The sequence below is a fragment of the Euprymna scolopes genome, chromosome 13 (assembly GCF_053919585.1).
Source record: "Euprymna scolopes isolate OS-2025 chromosome 13, ASM5391958v1, whole genome shotgun sequence".
NCBI lineage: Eukaryota > Metazoa > Mollusca > Cephalopoda > Sepiida > Sepiolidae > Euprymna > Euprymna scolopes.
The window spans coordinates 107,511,556-107,523,645 of record NC_136494.1 but is presented as its reverse complement, the minus strand read 5'-3'; the positions used below and the strand labels follow the sequence as shown (position 1 = coordinate 107,523,645).

The 12,090-nt window shown below is 33.1% G+C and overlaps 1 protein-coding gene across 2 annotated transcripts in view; it reads right to left on the bottom strand.

The window, feature by feature from the left end:
* The window catches only part of LOC145292145 (integrin beta pat-3-like), a 106,029-nt gene that overhangs the window by 29,415 nt on the left and 64,524 nt on the right, over positions 1-12,090 (bottom strand). For both annotated transcript variants that reach the window (XM_080138272.1, XM_080138273.1), the window contains exons 13-15: positions 9,817-10,002; positions 2,888-2,964; positions 1,903-1,954 (exon numbers count right to left, since the gene is read on the bottom strand). In XM_080138272.1, the coding sequence (XP_079994398.1) occupies positions 1,903-1,954; positions 2,888-2,964; positions 9,817-10,002 (315 nt within the window). The remainder of the gene's footprint in view (positions 1-1,902; positions 1,955-2,887; positions 2,965-9,816; positions 10,003-12,090) is intronic.

Sequence of the window (12,090 nt, the reverse complement as noted above, 5' to 3'; positions counted from 1 at the left end):
AAGTAATGTTACGCGGATGTTTTGAATTATTAAGTAATGTTAGGTTAATAGTTTTAATTATAATGTAATGTTAGGGGGGTGGTTTTAATTATTAAGTAATGTTAGGTTGATAGTTTTAATTATTAAGTAATGTTAGGATGATATATTTAATTATTAAATAATGTTATGTTGATATTTTTAATTATTAAGTAATGTTAGGTTGATAATTTTATTTATTAAGTAATGTTAGGTTGATATTTTTAATTATTAAGTAATTTTAGGTTGATAATTTTATTTATTAAGTAATGTTAGGTTGATCTTTTTTAATGTTAAGTAATGTTAGGTTGATAGTTTTAATTAAGTAATGTTACGTGGATGTTTTGAATTATTAAATAATGTTAGGTTGATATTTTTAATTATGAAGTAACCTTAGGATGATTTAATTATTAAGTTATGTTAGGTTGATATTTTTAATTATTAAGTAATGTTAGGTTGATAGTTTTAATTATAAAGAATTTGTTACGTGGGTGTTTTGAACTATTAAATAATGTTAGGTTGATAGTTTTAATCAGTAAGTAATGTTAGGATGATATATTTAATTATTAAGTAATGTTAGGTTGATATTTTTAATTATTAAGTAATGTTAGGTTGATAGTTTTAATTAAGTAATGTAACGTGGATGTTTGGAATTATTAAATAATGTTAGGTTGATAGTTTTAATTATTAAGTAATCTTAGGATGATTTAATTATTAAGTAATGTTAGGTTGATATTTTTAATTATTAAGTAATGTTAGGTTGATAGTTTTAATTATAAAGTAATTTTACGTGAATGTTTGAATTATTAAATAATGTTAGGTAGATATTTTTTATTATTAAGTAATGTTAGGTTGATAGTTTTAATTATAAAGTAATGTTACGTGTGTGCTTTGAATTATTAAATAATGTTAGGTTGATATTTTTTATTATTAAGTAATGTTAGATTGATAGTTTTAATTATTATCTAATATTAGGATGATATATTTAATTATTAAATAATTTTAGGTTGATACTTTTAATAATTTAGTAATGTAAGTTTGTCAGTTTTAATTATTAATCATGTTAGGTTGATATTTTTAACTATTAGGTAAGGTTAGGTTTTATATAAAACCACTCAGACGACCATCGAGAGAATATATACAACATATTTGTATTTGTTGCTGAAAGCAATATGATACGCAACACATAGATTGGTATTTTTAATTATTAAGTAATTTTAGGCTGGTAGCTTTTTATCAAGTAACATTAAACGATAGTAATCTTGCGTGTCGCGTCAGCAACGAATAAAAATATTCTTTTATATATTTTATCGATGGTCGTTTCAGTGGCGTTTTATAGAATCCACGAGTTGAACTGGGTCATAATATTGGTTACATTTTCTCGTAGTAGGTTGAATCGGGTTTAGGATGAATGTGTGATCACGTGCTGATCTTCACATAAATAGTATTTATTCTCTAAACTATCATCTACAAGGTGAGTATTTACAGCACAGATTTCAAGGAAATTTTGAATTTACTACTTTTTCTTATTTATACCAATTATAATGACAACTATTTTCTTACTAAACACTAACTTTCTTAACTAGTTCAAAACACCCCTCCCTATATATCCATCTTTCTCTCTCTTGCTCTCTCTCTCTCTCTCTCTCTCTCTATTCATCTCTCTATCTCTATCTATCTCCTCTTCTCTCTGTCTCTTTTTCTCTCTCTACCATAAAACACGACTTTTCTCAACCAATCTGCGTTTTCACTATCTCTCACTCTTTTTTTACCGTTTAATATTACAATTTTCGTGGTGTATATGGGGGGGGGGGTGAATGCAGATGTATGCGTTTATATGTGAGTTTATATGGCGTTTGTAACCAAAATAACGAAGAGTTAACTTACACTTTTTCCACGTTTAAGTCCTGTACACGACTTCGTTTGCTTTGTGGTATTCCTTTCAAAAGAAGAAAATTGAAATAATCAAAAAATAATATTTTTAAAATTACCAAAATAATAGAGAAAAGTTCTTTAATAGAGACCCTGTCCCTCGCTCGAAGTTTCCTTCTAAATAACATGTTCGTACGTTTAACAAGCTGAATTTGTCATTAGTACTTTCATTGATAAACCCGCAGATTTATTAGATGAATTCTATTTTAAATGAGCCTAAACATCTCATTAAAGAATCTCTCGCCGGCAGTGTGATTGTCATGCTTAAGTTTGCATCTCCGTTGTTTCTCCGTGTTTAAGTTTGAAATACCATCTTTGTTGTTCTGACAGGCTCAACTTTGAAATAGTATGTTTTTGGGCTGTTATAATAAAGTTTGAATTGTTATATTCGTTAATCTGTAATATTTATGTTTCATGTTTGTTTGTTTGTTTGTTTGTTCGTCACCTTTAAGTTTGAAATATGATATTCGTTGATCTGTTACGTTTCAGCTTGATATAACATGTTACTTGGTGTGTCATGCTTACATGCTTAAAACTGAAATAACATATTTGTTGAGCTGTCATACTTAAGTATGAAATAATATACCGACAAAAATGCTACAGATCGACGCAGAGCCACTTTAAGCGTGATAGACTAAATAAAATAAGATTTAAATACTTCGTTTAATCTTGAGTTAATCCAACCCAAATCTTCAGGGCTGCAACTGATATACATTAATTTTCACACAGCCCGATTGTATTGTTTTTAAAGTATTAATGCTTATTGAATAAAAAAAAAGTGAAGCACAACAGACTAACCCATCGACAAAATGGCTGTTAATCGACATGTGGTTGGTATGTAATGTAAAACCTTTTTTTTTTTTTCATTTGTGAAAATTAATAAATTTTTGCGTTCGGAGAGCGCTTATTTTTATTAGTAAATAACGTATGACCAACTTACCCATTGCAGGAAGAGCTGAAAACGACATCAACATAATCGGGTCCAGTGACCTTGAATTCAACTTGGGATGTGACTTTCTGTAATACATATAAACAGTGTTGTTTATTATTTATTTTATGTCTCTTTCGAACGATCTCACTATTAAACTACCTTCACAATTTAACAAATGCGAGGAATATTTACATTATGGATTTAATATATATAAAAGCCAAGTACGTCCAAGGATGGAATACTGCTACCATATCTGGGCAGAAGCTGCTAAAAACAGCCTATCCTGCCTTGACAGAGTACAAAATAGACTTCGTGGCTTAGTGGGGGATGCCCTTTTCTCTACCCTGCAACCTATCTCCCACAGAAGAGACGTTGCGAACATATCCTTGTTTTATTGCTATTTCCATGGCAGGTGCTCGTCTGAACTCCAATCTCTGGTCCCCCTTCGCACATCTTTCATGAGAAACACCAGTCTAGCTGAATCCACTGTGAAAAATTTCCCCCACTCTTTATCTGTGCCTAAATCAAAACGTGGATTCCATGAACAAAGTTTCTTTCTTAGAACTGCACGCCTGTGGAACTCTGTTCCGTCTGCCTGCTTCCCACCTGACTACAACTTGGATGTGTTCAAGTCGAACGTTAACAAATTCCTAATGAACCGCCCCCTTAAGTAAACACTTCATCAAATCTCCACACTAACATACTGTACTTGCAATAACCCTTATCCCTGAGTGGCTTCCGGGCCTTGATAAGTGGTTACCACCATGTAAAAAAAATATCTAATCAAATTCTCTTAAATAATTTATTTGATAAATAGCAGAGGGGGGGGGGGCGCTTAACCTTACCGATCGTAAAACACGCTTAAATATGTTATATAGTACTGATTTCAATAGTCTTTTTTTAAAGACTTGGGTGCCATCAGCTAGAATCGAAACCAAAGCATTTAGCACTCCAGTCGCGTTCCCTACTGTTCAAGCTATCGACAGATAGATATGAACGATTTAAAATTAAACCACTTCAAGGTATGAATGAATTTGCACATGCGCAAAAGTAATAAAAATATTTCAGCAAGTTGAAATGAACATTTTGCATTTCAACTTATCGACTTCTGTACACGTTATTCATCCACTCAATCAAAGATTTTACTCGTTATAAAACATTTTCTGTGTATAATTACTGTTTCCTCTTAATTTCAGTATTATGTGACCAGCAGTTTAAGAGTTCATCGGTTTAATATTTTCACACAGACTAACACACATCTACTGTTAGATATAGATTGCACTCATAATTTCTACTTTAACCATCATTTATGATTTAATCTAAAACTGTTCTACGCTGTTTATCTAATCTGGCAACACAAGGTATTACTATATTAACAAAAATATGAATCGATCATGGAATCGAGTTTTTGAAATTTACCTTAACAATCGCTTTCAAAGACTTAGGATTTGTAAATGCGTGATTGGCTAAATGTATGCCGTGGTAGAGTATGAGCTTGCCTATGCCGAATTAAAATATCAATATTATACATGATGTAATGAATATGAATACATCCGGGTTCCTCTTCATAAGAATATGATTGGCTCATGCAATCCATAAATACGGGCAGGTATAGCATTCTTGTAAGAGAGGTTGAAAGATACGTCGAAAGCCTAAAGCTTAAGCATATTACCAGCTATGACTACGAACAACTATTCATTAAGACGGCTTACTAGATTGTATTAATCGATTACCGTAGCCAAGGCCACTCAGCTATTTAAAACAAATATTCTCTTTTCCGGTACATATCAAAACATTATGCTTCTTTTTCTATTACCGTTACAAAAACGTGCAAAATACCAATTTGTGTTCGAATAATTGTATATGATAAATCGTTTACAATAGACATTCCGATTAGATATTAACTGACACCCAAAAGTTGGTTTGCCATTAAATCGGCAAATCAAGCGAATCAATTAATTATTTTTAACGTCATTAAAAATAAATGAATCATATGTTGCTTTTGTCTTACGGCATATTAATGTTTTGAGGGTCAGTTGGTGATAAATTAAGTCTGTTTGGTATTTAAAGGCCCTAGTTTTATTTTGAAAAACATGTGATGTTTTCCAAGTCTATACGAAAACAAGGACTCCACGATCCCAACTTGCACATTTCCTGAATCGTTTTTGCTTGGATCCAGTAGCAAGAGGTCCAGGATGATTGGAAACAATGCCGGATCCGAAAGGATAACTAGTGTTGCTTCATCCTAGATTAATTGAGCAAAAAATGGGGTTGATAGTCTAGTCTACCCTACTATTTAATCCATAACTGAAGGGAGGATATATATGTTCACATACACCACAGACACCCAAATTCAACTTCAAAAGCCATCACCAAAAAACTGTCTAAAATTCCTACCCTACTCCCTGGCACGCAGACTCTGCACCAATACAACACAAACATTTAGAAAAAAAAAGACCTAAATTCCACCTCCAGAAATGTAATGTATGCACTAAGATGCACAACATGTGACAAATCTCATATAGGCGCCACCACAAACCTCAGCAATAGAGTGGATTTACATAAGAGCAACATTAAAATTGCAGATAACAGACACTTCTAGGTTTAAAAACACGTACATGTATGCAGTGGAAATAACTTCAAAATAATGCCAATCTTCCAAATAGACAATTAATTTTACTTACACAGAAAAAAAATTCATAACAAGATTCACTGCTGACTTGAACAGAGCTTTATATCAACACCTACAAAAGTGAAATGCAAAACACACTCGAACACGCGTATATATGCATGTACACACCCCACACATATTATTACCGACACATTAAAACAGACACACGCACACACACACACATGCAGCCAACCACACAGACACAAAATTTCCACCATATCTAATGTAACACATTGAACAATACCAACCTTACTTTACTATGAGACTAACAATCAGTGGAGGACAAATCCTTCGTGACTAAGACAATTCTCATTCTTATTCTTGTGCCTATCCAGAGTGGCCTCATTTGGGGAGCGGAATATTTCTCACATAGAAAACCGATCTTGTATTTGCCCTGCCCACGTAAGGAGACAAATAAATGGGAACACTAAAAATACCTTATATCTATCTATAAACATATATACTTTATCCTTTATACCAACGAACATTGTATTATGAATACGACAACCGACTAAAATAGTCAAACGAAAAGCATAATAGAAAGAAATTAAAATCTAAAAAGCTAAAAATCAAAACTGAATGAAAACATCCCTACGAAATAACGAATTCTAGACAAGTTTTACAAAAACGAGTAGACATAGCACACATTCCACAAACCAATACAAGCAAACACACACATACTCGCACACCTTTCCATGCGCACGAACACGCACAGATGCACTTATTTGACCAAGTACTAATGCGCCCCACACTTCCACGCAAGTGGTCCTGGATATGACCTTAAACTATATCCACTGGTGAGGCCCCAGCTTGCGGGTTTTGGGGAGTGTGGAGCCACCCTTTAATTACCATTGCTCCCAGGTCCACTCGACCCGGAGTGGTAATACCTGTTAGGGTCCCAACTATGGGTTAAATAGAAACCGACTTGAAAACAACAAATATATTCTATTAAATATTTCTTCAAAATCTTTGGATTCGGCATTAAATAACCTGAAAGAGGTTGATATGCCGTAAAACAAAAACAACCAACCAACCATCCACGCAAGTATGAAGAAAAATAAATAAAAAAGGAGAAACGTAAGAGAAAATGATGGAAAAGCAAAAGGCAGCAACACGTAATAAGCATGGTCTGACCCCTAATAAAGGAATACACTCATGAAGATTTTAGAAACATTTAGAGATATTCCCACCGCTTGGAAACATGTCATCAAAATGACCAGCAAAACGCTCTTATACATTTAAAATACATTTTACATTTTGAATACTTTCTGAAGAGGATGCTTCACAGAACGTCCGAAACGGGTCAATTATTACAATGATCTAAATAATTAAAAAATTAGAAAATTAAAAATGAAAATATGAAATAATAAATAAACTTAAAAAACATAACAGTTGTTGGTTACCCCATTTATATATATATATATATATATATATATATATATATATATATATATATATATATATATATATATATATGTATGTATATATATTAAAACGTAGTACTAAGACATACGATACGTAGAACAGGTAGTCATGAGTTGCTGTGTTTAGCTATATATATATATATATATATACTAGCAGAAGTACCCGTCGTTGACTGGGTTCAAAAACAGTATACAGAAAATGGACTGTGATTGATGAAAGTATGATAGGTTATGAAAAGGAGAGAGTTGTAAAGAGATAGGTTTTGCTACTCAAAAATTTTACCCTAAGCAAAATATGATGAAAGTAAAGATAATTTTCGCGAAAATATATTTTTTTATATCAATTTTGTTTGCATTCGTAGCCAAGAGTGACCAACAAAATGATGTTTCCTTACAAAGAGAAAATGTTATATATATATAATAATATAAATATACAAGAAATAGATGTTATCATTGTCGTAAAAGTCTCTTTTATGGTAGAAAAGTTCATTGGTTTGTATTTTTAAGTAATTTGTAAAAAAAATTTTTTTTTAATTCACGAACCGGTTTGAAAAAAAAATAAAAATTGCAACGACTTTGAAATGGAGAGCCCCGTTTTCAATTTGAAGGAGGGGCACCTGAGCATTTTGTGTTAACAATTTAAGAGAGTTTCGTCATTTATATTTATAAACATAGTTTAATGCTTTCTGTTATTTTGTGCTTGGGAATAATCGATTATGGCATGTGTAGTTTATATAAAAATTCATTTAAGTACTTATCGCCTCAAATTTCGTTTTAATTTCGGTTCGCTGAAATTATTTCAAGTAAAGAGCATTAATAGCTATTTCTAAACAAAAAACATGAACTGAACTTTTATTGACTATGGTAACATTTATTTCTTGTATACTTATTTTTTCGGGTAGTCGTTTGTTGGCTTTTCTGCTAAGCAGTCTTACTAAATAATATCGAAAAACAAAGAAACAAAAATAGTTTGGAAAAATAATGAAGCTTTACCTACTTTAGTAAAATAATCCGAAACATCAAAATGGGATATTAAAAAAGTAAACACGTAATTACTTTAGTTTTTTAAAACAAAGAATCGATATAAATATGAATAAGAAGAAAATGGTGCCCTTTTCAAGCATAACAACTCCGTTTCAGTTTTACAGTATTGAACGGTGTAGTATTGCGCCGTCGGGTTCAGGGTTGAACACGCAGAAAGGGTTTTAATCAACTGAATTCTTTCTAGTACACTGACAAAAAAGCTTAAACAGATATATATAAATAAAAATAAAAAGGTTATGTAAATATTTTTAAAAAGACACGTAATCACGTGAGCAGGATTTTTCCTTCTTTTGACACGATAATAAGTAACGTTCTTATTTTTTATTATTTATCTATTTATCTATTTTCGAAAGAGTGCCACGTGCAAGTGGAGAAGGAAAAAAACAGAGTTATGCAAAATTTGTGTCGAGAATTGTCTTAAGTTCCGACTTTTGGGGGCGGGGGGCTTTCACGTTAATAAGAACCTGAATTTATGAGATGAATTTATTCGACACAATATGATTCAACTCAGAAAAATAAATAAAAGCTAACGTGAATTAAGATTAAAATTAAGGTGTTATTTTGGACCCTCACCCCTTTCAAAAAACATTGTTAAACTTTGTGACATATTTACATTCTATGGAGGTCAAATGGTGACAGTCTTGATGCGGAAATTAGACGCATTTGGAAGGTTACAAGATAGAATGGTCTGACGGAGATCTAACTCAGGCAACTAAAATTCAGTATATCAAACATGTGCAGTATCGACCCTACTCTATGCCTCTGAAACATTGACCATGTACCGGTCACATATAGAACTGATCGAGAAGTTTTATCAGCAGGGCCTTGGTTTAAAGTGGGATAGCTTTGTCTCTGATACATATGTTTTAAATAAGGCCAAAACAATCAGTAATTCTACCATTGTTATTAAGAACTAGATGCGTTGGATGGGTCATCTTGTTCGGCTTGATGACTATCAACCCCCAAAACAGTTGTTCTATGGTGAGCTCCTTCTTGGCAAAAGACCCCAGTACAAGCCAAAAGAAAATGTGTTTTCGTGATAGCATCAAAGAGAGTCTGGTGAGCGTTCATGTTCCTGTTAATAGTTGGAATTCCCTAGCGTATGATCGCAAGCAGTGGAGAGCACTGATCTACATGGGTGCAGAACACTTTGAAGCAGCCAAGATAGATCTAGCGAAGCTCAAAAGAACATGTAGGAAACGCCAAACCGTCCAATCATGAAGATCTTTGTGAGGTGTATGATTGGGCTCTGTTGTCTAAGGCAGGTCTTGTTAATCACATGAAAGCGCACGATGATACAACTTCCGTTGCTGTTAGTTACATCCAAACCAATTAACGTTTTCAGTGTCATCTCTGCTTGAGGGTGTGCAAGTGTCTAGTAGGACTGAAAAATCATCTTCGGGCACATGGACTTTCAGTGACTGAGAGAGTGGCACTTGTCTTACAAGACGTTGCAATCATCATATATATGTATATTTACTAAAATGAAGAAGATATTGATACGTTTATAATGATATAATGATTACTTAACAACTATTTTTATAAATATATAAATAGATATAATTACAGTCCGCCTGAAATCAATTATTGGTGCATAGAAATCGAATCTGAAATGCTGATCTTCAAATCTAAATGCAGCAATTGTTTTTGTTTTGTTTTTTGCTTGATTTTTTTTTGTTTTTACTTTATTTATTTATTTATTTATTTATTTATTTTGTTATGATTCATGTTAACCAAAAAATACCAAAATGAGAAAATGGATAAGCAATGTTTTCATAAATGTGAAACTGTTTACTTACATCGTATGTTTCCCGGATTAGATTCACTATATTTTTGCCGTCCGGCGTGAGAATTCCAACCGTTGAGCCTTCCAGGTGCTTCTGCAGACGACGGTATTTCTCTGCGACAATATCCGGAACGGCGAAGATCACATTCACCTTGTTCTTCACGATTTGTCTGTGGACTTGGCCAATGGAGGGGAAATCCTTTAAAAAATCAAAATGAGGAATTAGATCAGTCATTTAGCAGCTGTCATCGTCGTCGTCGTCGTCGTCGTAGTAGTAGTAGTAGTAGTAGTAGTAGTAGTAGCAGCAGCAGTTCCTAAATTAGAAATATCGTAATTACTACTAGTCTATCGTCATTTTCATGGCAAGTGCTCAACTGAGCTTTTATCTATGGTTCCCCCAGCAAAACATTCTCAACAAACACCCGTCTAGCTAACAACCACTGTCAACAATTTCCCTCACTCTCTATCTCTGTCTAAATCTAAACGCTAATTCCCTGAACAAAGTTTTTTTCCAAGAAATGCCAGCCTGTGGAACTCGATACCGCGGGTGTGCTTTCCAGCTGATTGCCACATGGTCGTTTTCAAGTCCAATGTAAACAAGTTCTTGTTGAGCCGTAAATAATCAAATTCTACCCAATTTTAATCGCTACCGAACATGACGTTTCTGTTGTCTCCTCGACCACTTTACACTTATTCTCGACTGGCATTCAGGCTTTAATATCGGGTGACTCTCAAGTAAAAAATAGAAAATAACCGAAACTATTATAACTAAATGGAAGTAGTTTAGCACTTATTAGAATAGTTGTTTAGTTGTATAGACAATAACTGGTAACATGATAGAATATACTACTAGTATTAGTAATCATATATCCGTAAATTGTTGTAGTAGTAGTAGTAGTAGTAGTAGTAGTAGTATATGAGTAATCCAACTGTGTATCACCTTTCATTACGGTCACATTTTTGTTGTTGTACAAATGTTATTTTAGGAAATTATTACAAATAGGTACACATAACAATCGTATTCAAAAACTCGACGTTATATAAAATTATATATTTTCAAATTGTTTTATCAACGTATCACTTAATTGAAGGCGTGCAAAAAATGACACAGAAAAATGATGCCGTAGACTTACAGGAAAGTCACGGATGCATTCAGGTCTCGCCGAAAGCTTATAAGATAAAGGAAAGTGTATGACAGGATGACATTTAAAAAGATATGTGGACCTCGGGAATACAAAGGCTGTCGGTGGGTTTCCATTATCGCCAAAAATTCACAAAAATGGGATGAAAAAATAAATACACAATAAATAAATGTTGCCAACTTAATACTCTACCTATCTGGATAACTTTAAAGTGTTTTTTTTCTACTTAAAAATAAAGGTATTGTAGAACCTGTCGTGTTAGAACGAAAAAAAAATGTCTCATTAGAGCTATAGATAAGATTCGATAATCTCTCAAAAGTCAAAAATGAACAAAATACTGATACAAACACTTCCGATAAGTGTCACCAATCGTGCGAAAATATTCTACGAGTATGGTGCTTAATTTGCACATTTTTTGATTTTCGATGAGAATACTATTTTAACGCATTCATAGTTTTATTTTGACGAGTTCAAAACATAAATCGATTCAACCTATATTTTAATCACATATTCACGGGTATTATCACAATCGGCATAACCAATTTCATAATGCTTGACCGTGTTGTCTTTTTACTGTCAAGATCTTGAAAGAAAGATGATAGTCTGACTGGGTAATACTTTTGTATGTTATGTTTATAGTTTTGGGATTCTGAATAAATTGAATTTATGATAGAAACTTAACTAAAAATAATACGATTCGTTTTCTTAAGTTCAATTTCGGCTTTCGGGTGGGGCAAGTTTATTGCTTTTCGCCTGAGAGGATCCGTTCGGGAATGCCGGTGGGGTGCTCCTTTAAGGAAGCTTGCCTATTCCTCACTTTCCGACCATGTGTCACATACTGCTGTAGTGGGCGGCAATTAAATAAAAAAAAATGCAATAGAACCCTTAAGCATTGATGATCTCCATATGAAGATAACTGCTGTGACCGCTTAAAGACCTTTCCTTCTGTCACTTCGACACCCTCCAGTTTTCTTCCAGTTAAATTCCTTCTGTTGTTGTGTTAAAAGAAGTTGCGTTTTTCCTTCCGTGCGACGTTTTCGCTTACTAATAGATTGTAGTACATCTATAACGTAACCTCCGACCTTCCTCGGGTGCATTTTTTGTTTTCGAATTTTAGCATTAGTCAAATTCAATCGAGTGTTTCG